Below are 26,752 nucleotides of genomic sequence, written 5' to 3'. Positions count from 1 at the left end.
TGGAAATTGTCCAATATCTGTAAGAGGGAAAGTTGCTTACTCGAAACTGCTGCTTTCGTTGAGTTATGTGGTGGCCAAAGTGTGAAAATGACTATGTTTGCAGATGCTGCCTGTGGTTGGAAAGCCTTCTGTCACAGAAAAGAACCCACCTTTGCAATGAGTATCATAATAGAAGCGCAAGCTCAAACAGATCAAAATCTGCATCACTGGCTATATGCTGGATGATTAAAGCATATGTTAACTGTCATGTCTTATATTTTTTTCTTGTAACGTTGAGCTATAGGTGGCCATATATCTTTAGTGTATACCACTTCTCATTGTGATTACACTTTGATCAGATAGAGTTTATTGAGTGACTAGGGTCTTATGAAGGATAGGCGGTCATATGTCCTTCCAAAACAATGCTTATTGTGCGGCTGTTATCTTTGGTCACTAGGAATATTTAGGGTAGGTTTGTTTGCATCTCTTGTGATTTGGGATCACATAAGATTTAGAAAGTGAATATGACTCGAACTCGAGTCCAGTTACCTGAACCCAGCTCAGGTGAAGCATGGGCATTTGAAACTCGAATAAATTAGTTTTATTTTATGCTTTTTTTATTTTTTTATTAGGATAGTGCCCTTGGCCAGTAGTATCTATTTAGGTCAACGTTAGCTTGTTTTGTATTTTTTTTTTACCTATTTTGTAAAAACCTGGACCCAAGATCCGTTCAAATAGCCTGATGGATTCTCAAGCCCAAATCTGGTCTAGGTAGGTCGGATCCTAGACCCAGACCTGCCTGAGACAAATAGGATGAGTGAGGGAGGTCGACCCCTCCACTATTCTCCTTTCTTTTTTTTCGCTTGCAGGAGTCATTGGGCCGTCGTCCATGGCCTCTTTTTATCATCTTTCATCTCTAACGTTCCTCCTTTTGCTCCTTAACGTCTCTCCACCTCTCTTCAATGAACGCCCTTCTGCTTTTTAAAACCCTAGCAGAAAATATGAGAGGGGTTGGTTGTTTTATAAGAAAAGAAAGAATAAGAATAAGAGGACGTGAATGTCTATTTTCTACCATTTTCTCCATGTTCAAGGATGGTTGCGGTGAAGGAAAACACTTTGGTTGTGCGAGAACCTCAAGTGGTATGTGCATGTGCTAAGGACGCCCATTTCTGCCTTGGCCGGCATCTTGTGAAGGAGCTAACAGATTTGGAACTCCTCCCTAATTTTCTTATTGAATGTTACTTATTGATGAATCTGTTTGAACAATGCTTTAAAAGCAATCAAAAGTCTGGTGAGTTGGCATAGAACCTCAAAAATAAGATTTAGAAAGTAAATCTCTCACCTGAGGTCTAATGAGATTTGAAATCCAGTGAAACTCTTGAACAATATTTTCATTTTTCAAAAACACAACCAAAACGTACCATCATGCATGTGCACTATTAGATAAATGAGTTTTTTGTGATTAGGTTGAGTAGATGGTTAACATCTATTCTTTCGTACCATTTTAAATAGTCAAGGAGATATGATAAGAACCAGTGCATCTTTTGCTAAAAGACAACGTATCTGAATATATTATGTCGTTCAATCATGTGTGTTTGATAAAAGCTTGTTCTTGGACCCCTAAAGAAAGCCAACTATTTGTAGGCATGTATTTATGGATCTCTTGCCCTCCACTAAAAAGATAAGCAATGATGATATTGATAACTTGCTCAAAGACTACATTGTGGCGGTACAAATTAGTTACTATTATAGCTGATGTGGCTTAAGAGAGCGGCTTGAGCTTGGGGGTTTTACATGGAATTTGCAAACGTTGGTTCCTGTTGATTTTTTGCTTACGCAGGTGGAGCGGTTTGCAATATTATGTTCTTTAACCAAGTCGTTGGTCATGAACCTGGTTCCAATAGGTTCGGGACGATATACAAAGACTTGGTCAAACGAGTAGGTAGATTTTAAGGAAAATGGTGGTATTGTAATTTTACAAATGACAAATGATCCATAATTTTTGAAATCTACCTCATGTTCAAAATCATAAATAGTCAATTTTGTTAGGACATTTGCAAAACTCATGAAATTTGCATGATATATTGTTTTGCTTGTTGAGTATCACAAACTCCCACTTAAAAGGAGGTCCCCACATTTTTTGAGGTAATCATATTGTGAATATTATGTTAAACACAAACATTGAAACTTTACAAATATCTGACTAAGTTCATATATATAATACAAAGTTTGCAAATTCATTTTGCAGACTTCTACATCCTCACAATTGGTCATTGTTTATAAATAATGTAAGTAAACTTTTTTATTCTCACAAATATTGGTCATTGCTTGCCTATTATTTTATGCAAACTTTCTCATTCTCGCAAATATTTATTATTTTTTACCTATTATTTTATGTGAACTTTCTCATCCTTGCAAATATTGGTTATTTGCATCTATTATTTTTGCAGACTTTCGCATCCTCGCAAATATATAGTTTTACCTACTCAAATCAAATTTATAACATTTGCATAATTCACCTGCGCCTACAATTACATTCTATAATTAAAATCTACAAATATAAAAATTACTTGTTATATTCAAATTCATAGCATTTACATAATTCACCTATTTACAATTGCAATCTACAGATATAAAATCTACAATTACAATTTCATAAAATTTAGAATGATTTACAATTACATTTCAAATTATAATGAATCGCTATTATTATTTACAATTCAAATTTAGAATTACATATAAAATTCAATCGAAGATAATTTAATGATTTACAATTATATTGATTTACAATAAATCTCAGTTATACTAAAATTTACAAAATAATCAAAGACAAAAGTCGTTGTTGTAGATGCTTCTAGCGCATTTGTTGCGTTATTGAGAAGGTCAGCTTGAGTTTGTATAATATCCTTTAGCATGCAGATTTCTTCTAATGCAAGAGCCAACTTTGTTTCTTCTCTACTTGCAGTCTTGATGTGCTTCGCCTCAACTTATTCCTTATTCTCGATGTCCCTCTTTGTGGAGGGGTTGTCTACAACATGCCAAGATACAACAACTATAACCTCATCATTGGTAGCACATACCATGAATGTCAAGTCGATGTCTTCGAAGCCATTATGCCAATCAACAAGTTTAGAGAGAAATATTGTGGCAAGGCAGATTTGCTAACTGCATAAGGGCGATGGGGTGGTTGAATAAACTCAAATTGTTGGACAACTCGGCCGGTCATTTAATGTCAACTTTATTCATGTTAAGCAACCAAATATTCATCCTCGTGATGTCCTTCACCCCCACAGCCACATCGACATTCTCCTCCTTCTCTGTGTTTTCATAGGGGCACCACTTTACCTACAAAATGAAATTTCATTCATGGTTAGTATTATATTACATTATTTAAAAAAGTGTAAGAAATATCATCAACAATACTTACATATATCCTAGTCAGCCTGTCCAATGATATAATACATAGGGCATGTTCCATGTGAGGACCCACCACTCTTCGATCAGTCACCTCTTTGCTATGTAACCGACTTCATATTGCAACATGTGGAAATTCATGAAGACAACCATGCATTTGAGGTCTTGCAATGAATATGTGATCTCATATCCAAACCTACAAAAATTAACAAAGATTAATACATCAACAATGCTAAATAATGTGTATAAATCAAAAGTTTAGGTACAATAAAGGAATAAATACCTCCAATAACACCAACATTCCAGCCATATATTTCCTTTCACTCGTCACGCTACTAAAAAATGCATACAGGTATACAAGGTTTCTCCCCATGCATATTTATCGACATGATACATGTCTTACAATAGTTCAATGTATGATGCATAAATCGACTTCAGATCAGTGTCGATGAATGAGCATGTGCCAAACATTAGACTTCAAAGTATTTCCCAAGTTCAAATCAAGATTTTCCAATGTTTTAAGATTCTCAAATGTCAAAATCCCAAGTTTTCAGAAATCGATTTTCTCAAAGATTTAATTTTCCTGAGCATCCATTTTCCATTTCAAAAATCATTTTCCAATGAACTTCCTGACTCTCTCAAGATTTTCAAATCCATTTTCTCAGAAAAGCAATTCCAAAACTCAAAAAAATCGATTTTCCCAAGATTCAAGTTTTCTGAGAATTCATTTTCCAATCCAATTTCTGATTTCCAATGAAATTCAATGATTTTTTCAAGTATTTCTCAAGCATTTTCCAAGCACGTTTCAATTTTCTAAAGCAAACATCATATTTTTCAAACTTGCATTATTTTAAAAATTCCATAGCACATGCCTGATTCTTTGTGCATTCTAGGAAAATAGAGCATAATTTAGATAATTTAACTTAGACAAAGCACACATTTTGTCACGGGCCTATTTCCTTCAATAGGCCAGCGCGGCGCGACTGTCCTTCCTTATCGCCGCAAGCCTACTCGTCAGCTCGCTTGCCAATCGCGGAAGCTTATAATCAGAGTGCAAGAGAGCAATAGAGAATAGAGGGAGAGAAATTGCAATCACAAGAAGCAATCACAACGAGGGTGAACAAAAGAAAGCTCAACGCATTTACTTTATTCACAATTTTGCCCGCAAACCATTACAATTCAAGTATACAAACTGCCCCTTCGGGGTATTGATTCACCTGAACCAGGCAGCTTACATTAAACTCAACAAAAATAAAACAGACTCTAAGTGCAACTGTACACTATAAGTCGCAAGGGAACATGCTCCCCCCTTCAAATCATGTGTCATTCTCGACACCATCTATTTCGTGGTAAGCCCTGACTTCAGCTGAGTAGCGGCTGTTCATTCGAAATGCAGACTCCCACGTTGGTTCCGTTGGTTCCTCCCACTGCACCAAGTATTTCTTCGCTTGCCCCAAGTAGTTGACCTTGTGGCGAATGATCTGACTGAGGTGCTTCTCAGCCCATTGTGCTGTCGGGGCCCTCTGCATGATGGGAGCGCGTTGTGACATACTGTGTTTTGGGTCTCTATCATCTGGATGAAACTGCTTAAGGTTGCACACGTGGAACACTGGGTGCACCTTGAAGTCTGGGGGCAACTCCAGCTTGTATGCCAGCTTGCCCACCTTCTTGGTGATGGTGAAGGGTCCCTCATACTTTCTGAGTAGTCCGCGGTGCCACCCGCGGAAGATGTCTGTGCGACCAAGATATAGCTTCACCAACACTTGGTCTCCAACATGGAACCCTGCGAGCCGACGGTGTTTGTCCGCCCACTTCTTCATTCTCTTTGCCGCTTTGTGTAAGAATGCCTTCGCCAACTCATTTTGCTCGTGTCAATCGCGAACAAACTGATAGGCGAAAGATGACCTTCACTTTTCTTAAGCGGCAAGAGTATGCGGGGTCAGTGGCCGCTGTCCCGTGGCTATCTCAAACGGGTTGTGGCCTGAAGACTCGCTCTTCTACAGATTATAACAAAACTGTGCCACATCGAGGAGCTTCACCCATTTTTTCTGATTGACACTAACAAAGTGCCTAAGGTACTGCTCTAGTATCCCGTTGATGCGCTCTGTCTGCCCATTTGTCTGTGGATAGAAACTTGTTGAAAATAGCAAATCAGAGCTAAGTAGCCGAAATACTTTACGCCAGAACTTTCCCGTGAAGCGAGCATCGCGATCACTCACAATGCTCTTTGGTATGCCCCAGTGCTTCTCCACATGTTTTACGAACAACTCTGCAGTCTTCTCTGCAGGGCACTCCTTGGAAGCTGGGATGAAGGTGGCATACTTTGAGAAATGATCCATCACGACCAAAATAGAACTGAGGCCCTCTACCTTTGGCAGACTAACAATAAAGTCCATAGAGATGCTTTCCCAAGGACGTTCTGGAATTGGTAGAGGCTCAAGGAGACCGGCAACCTTCTGGTTTGTCTCCTTATCTTGCTGGCAGATAAGGCATGTTCGCACATACCCCTCAACATTGTCCCTCATCTGCGGCCAATAGTAGCCGCGCTCAAGGAGTGCTAAGGTCTGCTTCTGACCAGGATGGTCGGCCCATAGTATATCATGGCACTCCTTAAGCAATTCTCGGCGGAGGCTTCCCCACCGCGGTACGAAGATGCGTCCCCCTTTTGTTACGAGAAGGCCATCCTGTAGCCAGAATCGCAGAGTCTTCCTTGTCTGCGCCAGAGAAACAAGGTGTTGTGCAATCAGATCCTACTGCGTACCTTCACGGATGCGGCTCAGCAGTGTGCCCTCTAAGTGCACTTTAGAAGGCTCCACGCGCACAGCTGCCAGTTTATCCCTACGGCTCAAGGCATCCGCCACAACATTAGTCTTTCCAACCTTGTACTCTAAGGCAAAGTTGAACTCAGCCAAAAACATTTGCCATCGAGCTTGTTTAGGCGTTAACTTCTTCTGTATCTGAAAATAGCTCATGGCCACATTGTCCGTCTTGACGACAAACTCAACACCCAAAAGGTAGTGCTGCCAGGTCCTGAGGCAATACACAATGGCAGTCATCTCACGTTCATGCACTGTGTAACGCTTCTCTGCATCTTTCAACTTGCGACTCTCATATGCGATCGGATGACCATCTTGCATAATAACTCCGCCAATGGCAAAGTCTGAGGCATCCGTGTGGACTTCAAAGGGTCTCGAATGATCAGGCAGTTGTATCACTGACTCCCTCACTAAGGCTTTCTTCAAGCCATCGAAGGCATCTTGGCACGCTTCTGTCCAGAGCCATACCCGATTCTTCTTTAACAAATCTGTGAGGGGCGCTGCAATGAGGGAATAACCTTCGATGAAACATCGATAATAGTTTGCCAAACCGAGGAACGACCGTAATTCTGGCATTTTGCTTGGCGAAACCCATTATTGGATAGCCCTTATCTTCTGCCCATCCATACGCAGCACACCATGCCCCACAACGTGGCCAAGGAAGCTGATCTCCTCCTGCCCGAAGAAACACTTCTCTCGTTTGACACAGAGGTCATTCTTCTTCAGCACCTGAAACACTGTTCGCAAGTGCCCGACATGTTCCTCCATGTTGCTGTTGTAGATCACGATATCATCCAGGTAGATTACCACAAACTTGTCTAAGGGTAGAAGATCAGGTTCATTAAAGTCGTGAACGTGGCTCGAGCATTTGTCAACCCGAATGGCATTACTAGAAATTCGTAAGCACCATAGTGGGTGACGCAAGTTGTTTTCGGCTCATCACCTTCGGCAATCCTCACCTGCCAGTAACCCGATCGCAGATCTAGCTTAGAAAAGATACGGGCACTGCCTAGCTCATCGAACAAGTCCGCTATCAATGGCAATGGGTACTTGTTCTTCACCGTGACCTTGTTCAAAGCACGGTAATCCACATGTAACCGTTTAGAGCCATCATGTTTCATCTGGAAAAGGACTGGGGCACCAAATGGGGCTTTTGATGAACGAACAATGCCTGCGTCCAACATATCGTCTAACTGTCTGCGCAACTTCTTCAGTTCAGCTGGCCCCATAGGGTATGGAACCATTACGGGAGGCTTCGCTCCTGGGGTCAACTCAATCTTGTGGTCGACCTCACGTCTTGGCGGAAGATGCTTTGGCAATTTCGAGGGCATCACCCCCCGAAACTCCTCCAATAGTGGGGCTAGGGTCAGTGACACTGCTGCTTCTGCCTTTTCTTCATTTGCACGCACTACAACTAAGAATGTATGCTCCCCATGCTTGACACCCTTCTTCAGTTGCATTGCCGATAACATTGAAGACTTGCCTTTCTCCGTAAGGCACTGCACTGTGTGGGACAGGTCTGACCCCATGATCGTCAACATGTTAAACTTTGGCAGCATCATAACATTCTGGTTTCGCAGAAACTCTATACCCAGAATCACCTTGAAATCGTCCATAGGCACCACAGAGAAGTTGGCTTTGCCGACCCAACTCCCCACTTGAGTAGCCACATCTCTTGCTTCACCAAGGATGGGCTTGGCCTCAGAGTTTACTGTTTTGATAGTCCTCTGCTTTGGCCCAGTTTTCAAGCCCAACCGCTCTGCATCTTCCCGTGAGACAAAGTTGTGTGTGGCCCCGGAGTCTACCATTGCTGAAGTAGACTTTCTATTCATAATGACTTCTACGTACATAAGTTCCTTACTGACCTTCATGTTCTTAGCTGCGCAACTTCTAGCTGCATTAATCAATCACATGGCCCCCATCCTTGGTTGCATGGTCTCAGTGTCACGGCATTCAGTATCGCTGCATTCTTCTTGTGCACCATTGGCTTGCTTGTTGTCCTTTACAAGGCGCTTTGGGCACTGCCTGACGATATGTCTATCGCTGCAGAACCAACATGTCACAACCGCACCCTTGTTGCTGTTGTTATGCTTCGTGAAGTTCTGTTTCTTTTCGGATTAATGGTGTGTCGACGCCTCACCTTTATCATTGCGCTGCTCATCCTTCTTGCCTTTGTGGTCAGGCTTCTTCTCAACTTTGGTTGATGGGGTGAAAGGCTTGTGCTGAATGTCAACTAAGCGCTCAGCCGCCACATATGCATCTTCCAAAATAAGAGGGTTGCTCCTTTTCACTTCAGGCTGTGCCCATGGCTGAAGTCCCACAATGAACCAGTTGAGCATGTCGTCTTCTGGCATGTTAGGTATCTCCAACATAAGCTTCTGGAACGTTCTGAAATAGTCTTGCAACGAATCAGTGTGTTTGAGCTCACAAACCATCTGATAAGCCTGCCTTTGCGGATTTCTTGGCATAAAGTAGTTGCGTAACTCCATTTTGAAGTCATTAAAGGTGTCTATCACACATTGACCCATCTTCATGTCATTGCGCTTCCGCCTCCACCAAGCGATAGCATCTCCATCAAGTAAGGCCGCTGCAGCCTTAATCCTTAGATCTTCGAGGTTCACATTTTGGATATCCAAGTAGTCTTCTACTTTGAACAAGAAGTTCTCAATGGCCTTGTTGTCGTGAGAACCATTGAATTTTGTGGGTCTTGGTACATCAATCCTTGATGGTCTCTCACCATTTCCGCCATTTAGGGTCACCGTCCGCTGCAACGTATGATTCTTCAATTGAAGCTCCCCTACTTCAGTCTGCAAGTCATCCACTATAGTCGTCAATGAAGTGACCTGCCTATTAATAAGGTTATCTGCTCTTGCAGGCTCACCATCACATCATTCAGTCCATTGAATGATTCACATGTGCGTGAAATCGCTTCCTCGTGCGAAGTCACCTCTTCCACCAGCTTGTTAACAGTTGCAACCAACTCTTCTTGGCCTCGAGGTGAACCCATCTCCTCAGCTTCAACAATTGCCTTGCCTTTGGTGTTGCGCAAGTTTTGATAAGGCGCCACGATGTTTTGCTCACAAATCGCAGCCTGTCGATGTTTCTGTCGACACCGACTCCGGAGTCCCTTTCCCTGCACGAGAACGGGCTCTGGTACCACTTGTCACAGGCCTATTTCCTTTAATGGGCAAGCGTGGCGCGATGGTCCTTCCTCATCACCGCAAGCCTACTCGTCAGCTCGCTTGCCGATCGCGGAAGCTTGTAATCAGAGTGCAAGAGAGCAAGAGAGAATAGAGGGAGAGAAATTGCAATCACAAGAAGCAATCACAACGAGGGTGAACAAAAGAAAGTTCAACGCATTTACTTCATTCACAATTTTGCCCGCAGGCCATTACAATTCAAGTATACGGGTTACCCCTTTGGGGTATTGATTCACCTGAACCGGACAACTTACATTAGACTCAACAAAAGCAAAACAGACTCTAAGCGCAATTGTACACTATAAGTCGCAAGGGAACACATTTGATCCTTGGTTCAAGTACCCTTGGTAAAGGTGTCAGGAACGGTTGAACCTTGTACTGACAGGCGGATCCCATTCCACGAAATTTTCCACCAAATTTTCAAAATGAAGGCGAGTAATTTCAAAAATCATTTTCAAAACTTTGGTCAAGTTTGACTCACAGAATTGTTTCACTTTCTCACAGAGGGAGGGGAAAATTTTGCAATGATAACAGCGACCCCTTGTCTAAATAAAAAAATGAGGCAAGGGGGGCGACCCCCTGCCAGAAAAAAAAAGAGGCAGGGGGTCCCCCCCCCCTGCCGGAAAAAAAAGAGGCAGGGGGTCGACCCCCTGCCCGAATAAAACAATGAGGCAAGGGGGGCGACCCCCTGCCTTTTTCCAGCAGGGGGTCGCCCCCCACCCCTGCCAGAAAAAAAAAGAGGCAGGGGGGCGACCCCCCTGCCGGAAATAAAAAACGAGGCAAAGAGGCGACCCCCTGCTAGAAAAAAAATGAGGCAAGCGCCCCCCTTGCCGAAAAAAAAGAACTAGGCAAGGGGGGGCGACCCCGTGCCAGAAAAAAAATGACCCACTTACCTGGGAGACGTCGGGCGGGGGGTGACGGGCAGCGGAACGGGGGGCGATGGGTCGGGGGAGGGACGGGCGGCAGACCAGGGAGCGACAGGCAGTGGGAGGCGGGCCGGGAAGTGCGTCGGGCGAGAGAGGGTGGCGGCCGAGGGAGTGCGTCGAGCGGGATAGACGAAACAGGAAAGAGAAAGAAGGGTTTGGATTAGAGATTTATGAGAAACTTAGCGATGGATTTGCCGACAATCTACTTCTGTCGCAACGCCATTGTAAATTTACATGAAAAGTTAGCGACGAAATATTTCTGTCACTAACGTCGTTGCTATGTCCCAACAGAAAAAACTCTGTCGCCAAAACCGTCACTAAATTCTGCGGGTATTGCGACAAAAACCTGACGTCTCTAAGTCATCACTAATTAGCGACGGATTTAGTGACGAAAGTTTTTTTGTCGCTATTTTCATAAATATTACGGATTTTAGCGACAGATTTGTTTCTCTCGTTAATCTGCCGCAAAGTTGCAACGGAAAAAATCCGTCGCAAACTTCCATCGCTAATGGCCATTTTTCTTGTAGTGTGATCTATTGAAAAAACATTTTAAAAACCAGTCTTATTAGTATTTTCGAGAAACTGTATTTAAATTAAAAATAAAGAAAAAACTGTATTTTTAAATACTTACCTGCATTTTTAAATGCTTGATTTTTTTTAAGACTTTTTAATTAGCTTAGAAGTGTTTAATTCATATTTTATTTGGTTTAGGAAATATATTTTTGTGAAACATGATTTTTAGAATCATTATTTTGAAATTTTTGAAAATATATTAAAGTTTTCTAAAAAAAATGTGTAAAACTAATTTTCTTAGTATAAATAGTATTTTTTTAGAAAAGCATACATTTTCTCTCTGTAGCCTGCACCCCTCTCTCTCTCTCCTCTCTCCCTCCCCTTCTTCCTTTCTCCCTCTTGTTTGATCGACCAGTTGCCTACCTCTTTTTTCTTGCTTCTTATGCTTTTCAATCCTTCTTCTAAACTTCTTTGTTGTCGGTTTCTCGTATCCCCTCTGCCGGAGAGAGAACGGAGTTCATTCAATTGCAGCAAGAAAGAACACATTCTTCTTCTCAACCCTCCCATCGAAAGCGGATCATACGATTTGCTTCTTCTTTCCCATTTCTTCATAATTTTGTAGATTTGTGTTTTTACATATCATAAATCATATTATTGCATGTATTTTAGTTTGATCATTGCATATTCATCATATTTATATTAGATTAATTTATATTCAACATTTGAAAATATAATATATATATATATATATATAATAGTTTAGTTTAGCTATTATTCTTTATTTGTATCTAGGATAATAATATTTTATTTCAATTGATAGTTTTAACATAAAAGTTTCTGATATATTTTTGAGTCTTAATTCAGTTTGTATTAGATTTAGGTTAGATTTAATTTAAATCATGTTCTTTATTCGGTGTTCATTAGATTTTTTAGTAACCAATTAGGGTTTTTATAATCTTTTAAATTCTTTTCTTTTAATTGTCATAATTAGATGCATGTATTTTCTGATTATTTTTTAGTATTAGGTTAGTTTATTCAATGCGTAATTCATACTCATGATTTTTGTTAATTACTTTAGATCATTTTATTTAATTAATTGCTTGAAGTAGAAATCAGTAAATAAATAGATTAGTTATTTTAATTTTTATTATTTTAGTCAAATAGATAGTTTTAGTTACTGTTTTTAATGGTTAGTTAAATTATTATTTACTTTCGTAAATTAATTTGTAATAGCTTAAATTAGAAAATCGTGTTTTCGTTCAAGTAGCATTTTTCGTTAAATAGATTAAATAGCTGATTTAGGTAGTTTTTAATTATATTCTTTTATTAATAATTTTAATCTCATGTTTTAATTCATGTTTTCATGTTAACTAGAGCAGAATTTCTTTAGTTTAATTTTGTTAGATTAATTGATATGAGTTTAGCATAATTAGTTTAGTTTGATTATTTAGCCAAATTCTATTAGTTTTATATGCTTCAATAATTAGCTAGTTTAAATATCTTTTGTTTTGTTATTGATTCTAGAATTAATTAGTTAGCTTAGATTCTTGTCAATGTTAGTTAGTTTAGTTTTTTTAATTTCACGTGTAAATCGTTTAGATTAGAAATCAATAGTTGATTCTTGTTCTGTGTTAATTCATAAGAATATGTTAGTTAGATAGATTATTTCAGTTAGCTTCTATTGTCAGCTTTATTTGTTAATTCTAAAAATCCATATAGCATATAGTTTGTTGAAATTCATTTAGTTGCTTTTAGTTTTGTCATTTAGTCCATTTGTTATTAGTTAGTTTCTTGATTATCTTTAGTGTGTTACACTTAAGTTCTTGTTAGTTAGTTTGTTTTGATATTTTGTCTTTTAATGTAGTGGTTAGTTTCATGTAGTTAGTTTATTTCATGTTAGTTTAATTCATGCTTTTGTAATTTTTAGTTGAAGCCAATATTAATTTTTTGTGACTTTTTGCATTTTATTTTGTGTTTCACCTTTTGATTCTTGCATAAAAATGTTCAGACGTGCAGTGAGTCCTCAAAAATACCCTCGAAGAGCCCTCTGGGGTCCCTAAAAGGTCTCCTCAAAAGGCCCTTCACGCCCCTCGGGGAGCCCTCAATTATATCAAATAGCTAAAACACCAAGGGACAAGAAGCTCAAGCACTGAAGACCTTTTCTTTTTAGATTAGACTTTTATTTTATTTTAATTTAATTAATTTGGGTTTGTAATAAGGCAATTTATTTTTATTTGTTTAAGCCCTCTGCAGAGGCATCATTCTTATTTAATTAATTATTTATATTTTTAAGGCAATAAAGAGTAGTTTGGCTTTTCTATGGAATACAAAGTATTTTTCACCTTTTCTGAGACCGACACAGAATCCACCACTCGTGCGAGCCATTTTTATTATCTGGTGTCTCACTTTTACATTATTTTTACATAAAATATTATTTTAAAATTTGTTTTCATAAAACTCACACCAACAGGGTCATCAGGCTATGGGGTATCTAAAATACATAGAATAATAAACTACATAACGCTGCATTGATGTCGAAGTTTAAGCTTCTCTCGTGTAGTACAAGGTGAACGGTTAATATTGAAATAATGCATTAGTTATAGGTTCAACGATGTATGAATATATGAATGAATGTGCATTGTTCTGACAAGCCTTGTGGAAGGTGTTAAGATCGATATACTACTGGACCAATAGGGTAAAGACCTATATTGTATCCATATGACTATGTTAAGCTCGATGAGCTCTTGCTTAAATTTATGGGATACAGATGTGACAAGTCTTAGAGACTTGAGCTTGATGTTTCAATTGTAGTCCTAAAGAAGCTCGTATGATATATGCCAAGTCTTGGAGACTTGAGCAAAATGTTCAAATTGTGGCCCTGAGGAGGCTTTCGGGATATACGCTAAGTTATGAAAACTTAAGCATTGTTGTTGTGAACTGTGACCCTAAGTGGTTCATGTATTTTAATAAGTTTAGACTTGATTTGATTTTAATGCTTTCTTACCAGACCAGTGATGGTTCTTACCCCGTTTAATGGGGAATGCATGTGTTGAACCTCTAATGCGATATGTGGAGCAAGGCGTCATCGAGTTTCAAGGTTTCTCTAGACAGTGTTGTACCGCTTTATTTATAAAAACCAGCTTCATAAAATACTGCTTTTTTAAGCAGTGATGCTTGTAATAAACAATTCATTTTTATAAATGAAACACTTTGGTGCCCAATGAGTGCTTGGCCACATACTTGTGACTTACTCAGTGTTTTCTAAAACAAACGACTCATTATCGTCTATTTCCGTTGCTAAAAACATTTTCTAAGTTTCCGTACAAAGGAAAATAATAATAAAAAAAATTTGACGAAGTAATGTTTTGAAAATCCGGAGCGTTACACTTAAGCGGTGATATTCCAACCATGGCCCTAAAGAAGCTTACGTGATATATGCCAAGTCCTGGAGACTTGAGCTTAATATTTTAATCGTGGCCCTGAGAAGACTTTCGTGATATATGCTAAGTCGTAGAGACTTGAGTGTCATTGTTGCAAATTATGGCCCTATATGGCTCTATGTATTTTCATGAGTCTATACTTGATTTGATTTGAATGTTTTCCTACCAGACCAACAATGGTTCTCACTCCGTTTAATGGAGAATACATGTAATGAACCTGCGATACGATATGTGAAGCAAGACGGCATCGAGTTCTAGGGTTTTTTCATACAGTGTTGCACCACTTTCTTTATAAAATTAGTTTCATAAAATACTATTTTTTTCAGGAGTGATGTTTATAATAAACAACTTCTTTTGATAAAAGAAACACTTTGGTGATCAATGAGTGCTTGACCACGTACCTATGGCTTGCCCGGTGTTTTCTAAAATCGATGACTTATTATCATCCGTTTTCGCTGCTAAAAACATTTTCTAAGTTTCACTATAAAGAGAAAAAAAGAAATTCATGAATTTTCGACCAAGTAGTGTTTTGAAAATATGGGCATTACAGGGATGTGTGGGAGGCTTTATATAGCCTTACCATCCCACTTCTCAATTAAAAGGGCCTCTCCCTCTCCAAAACTTTGTGGTTTGAGAGAGAATCCCATAAAACTTTCCAACTTTATTGTTTTGAGCTTCTTCTCCTTTAAAACTCCTATTTGTTTTAAGATTTCCTCAAACTTGACTTTTTTCTTTCTTAATTAACTAAACTAATTAAGCTAATTAAGAGGTAGAGAGGTAGGGGACGTCCCACCCTCACCTCATACTTAATTAATTAATTCTAAGTGGATCCCATATAGAGTGGTGTCCCCACCTAGAGTCCATTTATTTTTAATTAAAGATCCAATTAACTCTAATTAAATATTTAGATCTTACTCATCATTAATTGTATCTAATTAATACATAATAAACCCAATCCACTAATTAATCCAATTTTGTATTTGATTCAAATGCTATGGTTTAAATCCAAATCCAATATATCTGAAATCTATTACAAAAATATCTGAGATCCATATACAATTTTTCATAGTTGGATCCCTAATTGCATTAAATAGGGCTCATATTAGGTCTATTGTAAAATTATACAAGTGCCACACTAAAACTCTCATTTAATTGGACATTAATTCAAAAATCAATAAAAAAAAATCAAGAAACTCAGGAATTTTAAGAATTGAACTCAAGTCATAGTTGCACATAAGATTCATCTTTATTAGTTATAATTTCAGAGAAAAATCTCAGGTTTTACAAAAAAATCTTTTTAAAATTGACTATTTGCGTTATTGAACATCGAGCAAATTTTAAAAATCATAGAGCATTTTGGGAAACACATCATTTTATCATATAGTATGAACATTTTTTGATCCTTCTATAAAAAACAAAGCCTCTTGGATTTCATTCGAGGTGAACGTTGACTTTCTTGATAACTTCCAAAATCGATATAATCTAAAATAAATGATAATTTTCAAAATATTGCCTACTCTACAAATACTTTTATGTTACATGAATTAAAAGAGTTACATGATATTTATAAATGTTACATGTTTTTCATATTTTTATGTTTTTCTTATATTATATATATTATATATTTTAAATTTAAAATATATCTTTTCAGAATATCCTTAAGAAAAAATTAATAACAAGATTTTCTTTAATAAAAAGTTTTCAATAACAAGATTTGTGATTATTGATAATGCATTCACTCTTAATACATAAAATCATGCATTTAAGCATTTTTTATTGGTTTTTATTTCATGCTTAAAATGTTTCAGGGTTAAAGAAGTCATTATTCATTTTTTTTGCGATTCAGAGTTAAAATAAGAAAGTTACAATCATTTTATGATTTTGGAGCGAATCCCAAGCCATTTCAGACCATGGTTCAGTCTAAAACACATTAATTGGATCTTGGGTCCAATGCTAATGTATTCAACAAACACTTAAACCTAAACCCACATCAAAATTTTTAGAAACTCCTCTTGAATTGGTGCCAAACCTTCTTTTTACAATATCTAGTTACTTAAGTACTAATTTGTAAATAAGAAAACTTTTAAGAAGTTAATTGTAAATAGTTTTTAACCTAAAATTTAGTATAAATACAAAGCTTAGGGCTGGAATGAAAGGGTTTTCAGCCCATTTCAAGCCAACCTCACTTTTTCTTCTTTATCTCCTCTTTGAATTCTAAGTAAAACCCCTTTGTTGCTCTTCTTTCCCCATTCTTTCTCTTTCCTCTTTTTTTTTTTCTTCTTCTTATTTTCTCTATCTTCTTTCTAATTCAGCAATAGAGGCATGATTAGAGCCCAAACCGAAGTGGAGTTGCACATATATTTGGTTAAAGATCAATCTAAATCACTAGATCTACGATTTGGTGAGTTCTCTTTACCTTTTTTTTGTAAATTAATTGTAATTTCGGTTGTTCTTTTTTTTCTTTGTTCTAATTTGATCATTTTGTATTTTTTTATTTATGCAATTGCTTTGTTTGCTGTAATTTCTCATTTAGATTTTTTTTTATCTTAAGAAAAAATCAAAACCAATATGGGATTCTATGCTTAATTGATCTCAATTCAATTAAGCATTAGATAGATTCATCTCATATTGTAGTTTAGATCTTAATTCTTGCCCGTTAATTTCTGTATTTTTGTTTCTAGTTTATAATTAGATTATTTAAATGATTATATTTCATTTTCATGAATTTCTAAGTGTTCATCCTTTGATCTAGTGCAATAGATCAAAGTGTAAAATTATAGAATTATGGAATTTCGTCTTTCCTGATTATTAGTAGCTTTTTTGTTGTTAGTATATACGGAGATTTCAGAATCCAAATTATGATCCATAAAGTGGATTGGATTCGTGCTTGAGTCTAGTTATTCTCTGCAAAAACTCATTATGCTCAGAGTCTGATTGACAAGTTGTTATGAGCCTTTTCTGGCTGCATATTTCGATATCTCTATTTTCTGAAACTTTTATTTCTTGTATTTTTTATAGTTTTTGTTTTTGTTATATCTGGAGTTTTCAGAATTTAAATCTAAATCCGTAAAATAGATTAGATTCATGAATGAATCTAATTTCTGCTGTAATTTTTTGTTATTTTCAATTTGTTTTGCTAGACTAAATCTGTTAAAATTTGAAAGTTCTTAGAACTTTTATCAGCAATTTTCAGAGTTTGGAAGTTGTCGTTCATTTGTTAATAAATCAAGTTCTACTTTGAATTTTCAATTATGTAAATTGGATTCTCTTCATTAATGTTTTGAGAACATATATGAAAAATTTGAGAAGGATTGAAATCTAATTGTTATCTGATTATGTTGATTTACAAAAACCTATTATGACAAAAATTTCTATAATAGCTAGTGGCAGGATTATAATTTCAAGTAGATGTTCAAATTAACGTATATTTTGCATTTCATGTATTTTTGTATTATTTTTCAGGAGGTGAGACCATTTTTTTTATTCTACATGATTGAAATGAAGTGGATTCAAAGTTAAATCGAAGAAGCAAAGGCGAAGACGATTTATTTTTATTTTTTTTAGTATTTTCAATTCTTAGTTAATTAAGGTCTTTTTGGCCACATTCAAGCTTTGTAATTAATTTTAATTTAAGCATTATTTGGAGTTTGTAATAATCCTTTAATTTTTATTTTATATTACTTTTAATTAGTTTATTTTTTCTTTTTAAGGCAATAAATAAAGTAGCTTTGAGTGGAATACAAAGTTTTATCAATCCGTTCATCGAGTTCAATCCTGGTTCTCACTACTTGTGAGAGTTGGATTTTTAAAATTTGGTGACCAACTTTTATAAATACTTTTTTATCAAAATATTATTTAAAAAATACATTGACAAAATATACACCAATTATACCATGCCCATCAACTTTAAATAGATGGCTGGAAAATTAAGTGAATGTTTAGATCACCACCTATTTAAATTTTACTAAACAAAAAAGAATCACAAATCTAGCCATCTATTTCCAGTCTGGCGAGGGCTATACCAAGCTGTTTATTTTTTGGCACGCCAGCCATAAATGGTTGTTGTGTGATGCTGCCTTAGGTAAGTGAAAACGGGTGGGAGGGGATGATGTGGGGGCATAGGTTAGGTGGAGGGGGCAACCAAGTTAACCTTACCTAATTTTTTCGAAACCTATTTTAAACTAAGTTTTGCCAAACCTGGTTTTCATTAAACCCAGGTTTTGGTTCTTCCAAACAAACACCAAACCTAGCTTTCATGTGAAAAACTAAGTTTACACCTAAAACTAGGTTTTATACCTGGTTTTGGGTGGCATTGACAAATATTCGTGATATTTCGAAAATATCTTGAACAACAACGGTAGATATATTGGGATTTTTGAGATATGTCAGTCTTGTTATTTAGCCGGAAAGATCGCTTTTTCAACGCAGTATTTAAATTTATAATGAGCTAAATACCTTATACGATTCTATATTTTATTTTTTTGGCTTAAATTTTTTGCCTATAAAAGCGCAGTAAATTACCTATCACGTTATTTTTTGGCTTAAGTTTCCATTTATAACGTTTGGCACTGGTAACCTAAATTCTCTGCACTCTCTTTCCTGGTTTCCGATGCAGGGAAGGTTTCGATTTTTGGGTGCCGTCTCGCGCTTCACCATGAAGCCATTGGAGTTCCTGTTTGATGGGAAGGCCTTTTGGGTCCTCATCATCTTCTTCTCCTTCCAATAGCGCCATCTCTCTCTCTCTCTCTGTATGTGTGATGGCAAGGGTGTTTCGGTCTCAATTTCTCAAGCCCTTGCTTGCTAGCCCACATCCTCCCGTTGGATCATACCGTTCGATTCATACCCATAAAGCAATTCTCTGCACGGCCCTCCCATTGTCCTCGCTTTCCTCCATTTTCCAGACTCCACAACGAAGGAACGATTTCTTCTTGCGGTCGCCTTGTGCCTGCTTTGGTTTCGATACCATCCAGCGGAGATACTCGTCGGCTGCCCCTAGCAGCGAAGATGGTGACTGGAACATCACGGAGTGGATCGATTCCTCGAAGCTGGCGGCGAAGTCGTTTGTCGACGCGATCGACGGTGCGAAGGAGCGGTTCGACGAATTCGCTTCTTATGGCGAGCAGTTGATTGATTCTTCTCCGGTTCTCAATGGCGTGGTGGTCCCAATTGGCGGGACGGCAGTTGCCACGGTCGTTGCTTGGTGGGTCATGCCGAGGATTCTGCGGAGGCTTCACCGGTATTCGACTCAGGGCCCTGTTTCCTTGTTATCCATGAATTTCGAAAAGATTCCGTACGAGAAGAGCTTCTGGGGCGCCTTAGAAGATCCTGTTAGATATGTCGTTACGTTTATGGCCTTCTCGCAACTGTAAGTTCTTTTTTTTTTCCTTTCTCTTTTGTATATTTGAATTACCCGTAATGTGTATAATGGCATCATATAGTTCCATAACTTCCAATTACCCATTTGAATTTATGATGCATCGTTTGTATCATAGTCTGATTGACTTCATAAAATTTAGTTTACTTTTCCAATTACCCATTTCAATTGTATAAAATTGCATGATTTTTGTTTGATGCATTTCAATTGAAAGATTCAAATGCAAAGTTCGTGGAACTTGTAGAATGGCATGATCCCATTCATGTTATCTAATTTGCCCAATTCAATATGAATGATCCTTTTTTTCATAATGGTACGTTTTGATTCATATTTTTAGTTTACTTATTTAAAGTGGAAATAGTTGGTTTGTTGAATGACATGATTTACTTCATCTCGTTCCCATTTACCCAATTGAGGAAATGGTGGTTGGTATAATGGCATGGATTTAGTTTATGTTTTCCAATTTACATGGCTTTGAGATGATAGATTTATCAATTGTCATGCTTTATTTCATAATTTTCAAGTTGCCTAATAGAATTTGGGAGTAGTTATTTGTGGATTGACATGAATGAGTCCATAATGATTTATCAGATGGAATGATTTAGTTCATGTGTTCCATTTTAGGGCTGTGAAGATCGCTCCAACGACATTTGCATCAGAGTATATAGTTCAAGCATGGAGGGGCGCTTTCGTTATTTCACTTGTGTGGTTTCTCTATAGGTGGAAATCTAATGCATTTGGTCGTATTCTTGCAAGTCAGAGTATTGCTGGGCTTGATCGAGAAAGGTTACTGGTCTTTGATAAATTGTCATCTGTGGCTCTTCTTGTGTTGGGTTTGATGGGTACTGCTGAAGCTTTTGGTGTAGCTGTACAATCGATTCTAACTATTGGTGGCATTGGAGGTACTTTATTCTATTCTTGTGACTATCTTAAGTGAATTGATGCATTGACAAATTTTCTGATCTTCTAGATCTCTTCTTGATGATTATGGAGTAAGAATCATATTGAACTACATCAAATGAAGGATAATTCTCCATTAAAAAAGATGAATGATAATTCTATATTTTACATTGAATTTTCAGATACTTATAACTATTGCAGGCCATTTATAAGAAGATGCAATCAGGATGATGTCTGTTAAATTAGAGTCTATGTTCTAAATGTGGCACAAGCAGCTATAAATCATAAGAAACTCTATTTAATATTAGCTACCAAGGTCAGTCTGCTTGGACTTTTCGGGGCAATGCTTTAGTAAATTACGGTTCAACATAATGAATGAGCAGTTGTACCTTATAAGGTGCAAACTTGAAGAACTTCTCTCATCAGTTAGCTGATGAAAATCTTAGATTAAATATAAAATAAAAATCATGAGCCCAATAAGTATTAGATATAATAATACATGCTAATAAATGAAAAATTGGCCTATCCTTTTGTTTTTCTATACTTATTTGAGTAATATCTGCACTAATTTCATTTAAATTATGGAATTGGTTACATTATGTCTATTTCTTTCCAAAACATAGTCTTGGTATGCATCTGGCTTATCCACATACTTTGTTTTGGCAATGTGCTGCTGTAATTGGGATACTGTAACTTGAATTTCCACACTTTTCTTGACACAAATGTCTATTATAAGCTTATTGATTCATTGTTAGAAACAACCCTTAAAAGTTTGGGATCAATTATACTGCATTCAATCATATCAGAGTAGCACATGTGTCCCCCTTTTCTTGGAGAAAAGTCACTTTCATCAGAAACATGCTTATAATTACTTTATGCATCTTTATGGGTAATATTTCTAGGTGTATTTTCAAGTGAGAAGTTAGATATATGCCTTTAACATTTGATGAACCTTGTTCTGATAAGTGAATAGCTTTTCTCCTCCAAACAAATAGACAACCATAGGCAACAACTGCAAATTTCTAAAAATTCATCTATATGGCGATAAGGATCCTCATTACTTAGGCTATAGAAAAATAGAAGCATTTGAATAATGCTGGCCTTGATCTCAAAAGTGTTTGCTCCCACATCAGGTCTCGCGATGCAGGAAGCGGGGGTGTAAACATTTGGCATAAAATGCTCCCTACATTGCACACTTCGAGGTACTCAACGACCTCTCATGCTACCTATTGTAGTGTATATACCGTATCCGTCTCAAGGTACGACTACGATAGTTGGTTATGGGTTTCTCGAAGGATAACCCAACACAATAATTCATAAAATCAGTAATATACTTGACATGCTTAATCACTACAAAACAGAAAATCTCAGACAAGTCTTGGGATCATCGTGGACCCAATCACTTTCTCTGAGTAACCGGCTCGGGATACCTTTAGTTGCCTCTAGCAACGCACAAATGAAATATTCATTTTAAAAGCAAGATTTCGTGCTCAAGAAGTCAGCCTTGCACTAGGACGATCCTCTTCTCGAGATTTTAGCGTATGTACTCAATTTCACACCTTTTCGAAAGGCACGGAATATGGTATGCGCACATGCACACCCCACGAGGCTTGCCCAAAGGCGGCAACAAGATCCAACATGTAATAACAAACAAAACATCTACAATGCAATCACAACAGTGAGCAAGTACAGAAACGCAGTAGTAGGAATCACAGTAGAAATGATCCTACCCATATAGCAAACATCAGGCATGTAATTTTAGAAAAGTAGGAACGAGGAAACACAAACCATCACAAGTTATATTGTTCTACATGTAAGTATGTATGAAAAATCAATTATTCTATCTTAGAATTCTTATACTTTATTTCATTCATTCAAGATCCCCGTGTGACTTTCTCCTACCTCGGGATGTTGTGTCTCTGCGAGCGCCTACGAGTGTAGGTGATACGAGGCTCGGGCCGCAGAGCATGAACGAGACCCGTTGCGTAAATCTGCAAAAGTGTGAAAGCTATTATGCCATAGTTGTAATAAGAACAGAAGGACAATGGTAAGGCCTGTTCTGTCGGCGAAAAGCATGAGCGGCAGAGGTTGAGACCCCTGTCGTACGAAATCTGATGAGTGGCAGCCCCTACCTAACAGACTTTGAATGGCAGGGGCCTTGGCCCCTGCTTGACTGACTTCAAATGGCAGGGGCCTCAGCCCCTGCCGATGGACATCGAATGGCAGGGGGGTCCCTACCCAACAGATACAATGAAGAAGAGAGAGAGAGAGAGAGAGAGAGAGAGAGCATGGCAGGGGTCATCGGCCTCCTGCCAGCCTCCCGACAACGCAGAGAACAGAGGGGGAAGGCGTGACAGGGGGCCGCCAGCCTCCTGTCGGCCATCCGGCAAAGCCAGGAAGAGGGAGAAGGTGCGGCAGGGGCCATCGGTTCCCAGTCGACCTTCCGGTAGGCATAGAGGGAGCAGGAGGGCACAATAAGGGTTGTCGGTCTCCTGCCGGCCCTCCGACAACATAGGAGATCGAAGGAGGGGAGAAGGGCGACAAGGACCACCAGTCACCTGCCGACCCCCTGGCAGGTCACAGAGGAGGGGGTAAGGGCGGCAGGGGCTGTCGGCCACCTGCCGACCCTCAGACAGGCCCCAAAGGAGAGGGGGAGGGGCGACAGGGGCCACCTGTCGGACCCCCTCCTGTACATAGAGAGAGGGAGGAAGGCGCGACAAGGGGACTGCTCACCTCCCGTCGGCCCTCCGATAACCAAAAAGGGAGGGAGGGTGCGGGAGGGGCCATCGACCCTCCAGCAAACCACAAGAGAGGGAGGAAGAGCGTGGCAGGGGGCCGTCGACCTCTTGTCGACCCTCCGACGGACACATAGGAGAGCGAAGACAAGGGGAGAAGAATGGCGCGACAGGGGGCTGCTGGCCTCCCGGCGAGCCAACAAGGAGAGGGGAGAGAGGGAGGAGAAAAAGTAGGAGAAGAAGGGGGAGGCGCGGCAGGGGGCCAACGGCCTCCTGCTGGCATTCCGACAACAGAAGAAGAAGAGAAGAAGGGAGGAAAAAGAGAAGAGTGTACCTGGGAGGGGATCAGCGGCGACGGCTGGCATCGTCGTCGATGCTGTCGCGCACAAGGAACGAGAGAGAGGTGCAAGCGTACGAGTGAGGTGGCCGGCCACGACAACGTCGGGGGTTGCGAGAAGGGGGCGCCGACGCGAGGAGAGCGAGGAACAAGAGGATAGGAGAGGGGCGCATCACTGAGAACCCACCCTCCCCTCCTGCGATGCTCTTAAAGAGCTCAGGGGCAGGGGGGGAGCGGCACGGGCGGGGTGCGGCGCACAGGAGAGAGGGTTTTCTTTTTTAAAAACCCTCACCCTTGCGTTAGGTTTTTACAACCCTAACGGGTTTTCAGATCCGGGTTAGATCCGGATCTGACTCGGGTCCGAAATGAATAAATTTTTTTCTTAGGTTTTTATATATGCCTCGAGACACAAAGGTTTGTGCCTCAAGGCGGTGCGCGCCTTTTGCTCCTCAAGGCACATTTTTTATAACACTGGTTCTAATAGTAGTCATCCTAGCTACAAGGGTAAAAGTTTCTTTATAGTCAATTATGTATTCTTGGGAATAACCCTTGTCAATTAGCCTTACTTTATATCTTTCTAAACTTCCATTACTCTTGGTTTTAAATTTGAACACCCATCTACAACCTATGATTTTTTTCCTAACAGTAAAGTAGTTATTTCTCATGTTTTGGCTTTCATAAGGGAATTTAATTCCATCGTCATAGCTTCTTTCCAATTAGATAAGTTTTTAGCTTCATTATAATTAGATGGTTCATGATAAGAATATAATGTTATTAGGCATACTCTATACTGTCAGAACAAGGAGTCATAAGACACAAACCTATTAGGTGGATTTGATGGACGACTAGATCTTCTAAAGTTGGATTCTTCTATAGAAGGATTATGTTTGATCTCTAAATTTTTATCTAATGATTCTTCTTCGGAAGAAGAATATTTTTCTAAAGCATTTTGAGGATTATTTTTCTCACCCTGAGTATAAACACGTATGCCTTGAGTAGATCTCTTATCTACTATATCACCATCTATAATATGATGATCACAAGGTTCTATACTCTCATCACTAGGATGGTTATCATTATTTAAAGTCTCATTATCATTCTTTGGAGCAAGATCAAATAAAAAAGTATAGTCTACTTCCTTCATTTCTTTGATTAAAGCCATTCTCATTTTATAAGAAAGTCGCATCTTTGGAAATATAAAGTTTGTTGTTAAAATCAAAACATCTATATCTCTTTTGATTTTTCCCATATCCAATAATGACACATTCAATGGCTTTTGGGGATAATTTATCTCTCTTGTGTAGGAGTACAAAACATTTACAACAAAAAACCCATAATCTTTTGAAGTCTAGTGTTATTTCAAATAACTTTTCACAAGGGAAATTGAAGTCAACAAGGTTTCAACCCAAAAGGATTTTGGAATATTCTTAAAAATAAGGAGGGTTCTAGCAGTTTTCATAATATGTCTATGTCTTCTTTCCACTAGCACATTTTGTTGGGGAGTTCTAGGACAAGATTTTTGATGACAAATTTCATATTGTTTTAAGTAGTTTTGAAATTCTTTTGATAAATATTCTCCACCCGAATCAGATCTAAGTGTGACAATGTTACTTTGAATTTGATTTTTGACTATCATATGAAATTTTTTAAAGAAAGGAAATACATCGGATTTTAAATTGAGAAAGTAGACCCATACATATCTAGTAAAGGCATCTATAAATGTCACATAATATGAATAACCTCCTTTCAATATAACCGGAGAAGGACCTCAAACATCCGAGTGCACTAACTCAAAAGGTTTTTTAGAAATGAAGGTTCTATTTGGAGAAGAGATGGATTTCATTTTGCCAAGTATACAATCTTTGCACATCATATTATTTTCTTTAAATTTTTTTTTCTTAAAAGGAAAAAGATATATTTTTGAATAACTTGGGTGTCCAAGTCTTTTATGCCAAGTTTCAATATTATTATCTTGAACGTAATTATAAAAATGTTTGGGTAGAAGAGATAAAGAGTCCATGAAATAGAGATCTCCCCTCCTACAACCTTGCCCAATCCGTTTCCCGGATCGGAGATCCTGCACAAAGTAATTTTTAGATGAAAAAAAAATTTCACATCCATTGTCGGTAATTTGAGAAACGAAAAAAATATTTAAATTTAACTTAGGAACAATCTTAATTTTTGGAACAAATTTTTTTTTTGAGATTCTAAATTTTCAAGACTTTTAATTTTTAAAGGTGTTCCATCAGCGGTGGAAACACAAGACAAATTTGAGTTAGTGCAAGTGTTGGATAAAAAAATCTCATGTGGAGTCATATGAAAGGAAGCTCCTGAATTAAGAATCCATGAACACTCACCGAGATATGAAGAGGAGGCAATGACGACACTTGATGTATAGGATAAAGATTTGAGTATTTGTTGAAGCGCCATAGTTAATTGACAAACTGTGTCCTTTAGCTCTCCTCCACTTTTGCCTTATTCCTCTTTCTTTGGTGTGGATTCTAAGCTTTGGACAAAGAGGTCTAATGTGACCCAGCTCATTGCAAAAGTGACAAATAGGCTTTTTTATCCTCCATAGTTGTTCCATGAGCCATTTTGCCTCCCAAATTGTGGAGGCCTATATGCTTTAACATTGTTTCCGGGCCTAGACATGGCCATCACTTCATTTCCTCTTTTAGCCATGCCTAGACGAGTTTCCTTTTGGTATACTTCAGCAACAACATCTTCTAAGGGAAGTGAAGATGTTCTATGAAGAAGAAACAATCTTGTTCAAACTTCGAACGTAATCTATACAAAAATTGAAAAAGTGTTCTTTTTCCATTTGTTTCTGCCCAAGTTCCACGTCTTCGGTGGCCACTCACTTAGGCTCTAATAGTGTCAATTCATCCCAAAGAGGGGATAATGCACTAAAGAAGTCACGAACACTCATGTCCCCTTGCTTGGTTCTAATTTTCTCTTGCAAGATCTTTTTGAGTGTACATGCCTTTTATAAACAACCAAACTTCATTTTCCTTTCTAAATTTGGCAATATTAGCACAAATTTTCATTTCCACATTATTCATGAGCCATGCAAAGATCTTAGCATGATTACTCTCCCAATCTTATATTCTTGATTGAT

The 26,752-nt window shown here is 38.2% G+C and overlaps 1 protein-coding gene across 5 annotated transcripts in view; it reads left to right on the top strand.

The window, feature by feature from the left end:
- Window positions 1–18,877: 18,877 nt before the first annotated feature.
- The window catches only part of LOC149842380 (mechanosensitive ion channel protein 1, mitochondrial-like), an 82,711-nt gene continuing 74,836 nt past the window's right edge, over window positions 18,878–26,752 (top strand). For all 5 annotated transcript variants that reach the window (XR_016430772.1, XR_016430770.1, XR_016430771.1 and 2 more), the window contains exons 1-2: window positions 18,878–19,653; window positions 20,287–20,564. Coding sequence is in view for 2 of the 5 variants with exons in the window: in XM_089999111.1 (XP_089855237.1) it covers window positions 18,968–19,653; window positions 20,287–20,564 (964 nt within the window). In the remaining 3 variants the exon portion in view is untranslated. The remainder of the gene's footprint in view (window positions 19,654–20,286; window positions 20,565–26,752) is intronic.

Source organism: Nuphar pumila, chromosome 3 (assembly GCF_984573655.1).
Source record: "Nuphar pumila chromosome 3, dmNupPumi1.hap1.1, whole genome shotgun sequence".
Classification (NCBI taxonomy): domain Eukaryota; kingdom Viridiplantae; phylum Streptophyta; class Magnoliopsida; order Nymphaeales; family Nymphaeaceae; genus Nuphar; species Nuphar pumila.
This window is presented reverse-complemented; position numbering and strand designations above follow the sequence as displayed.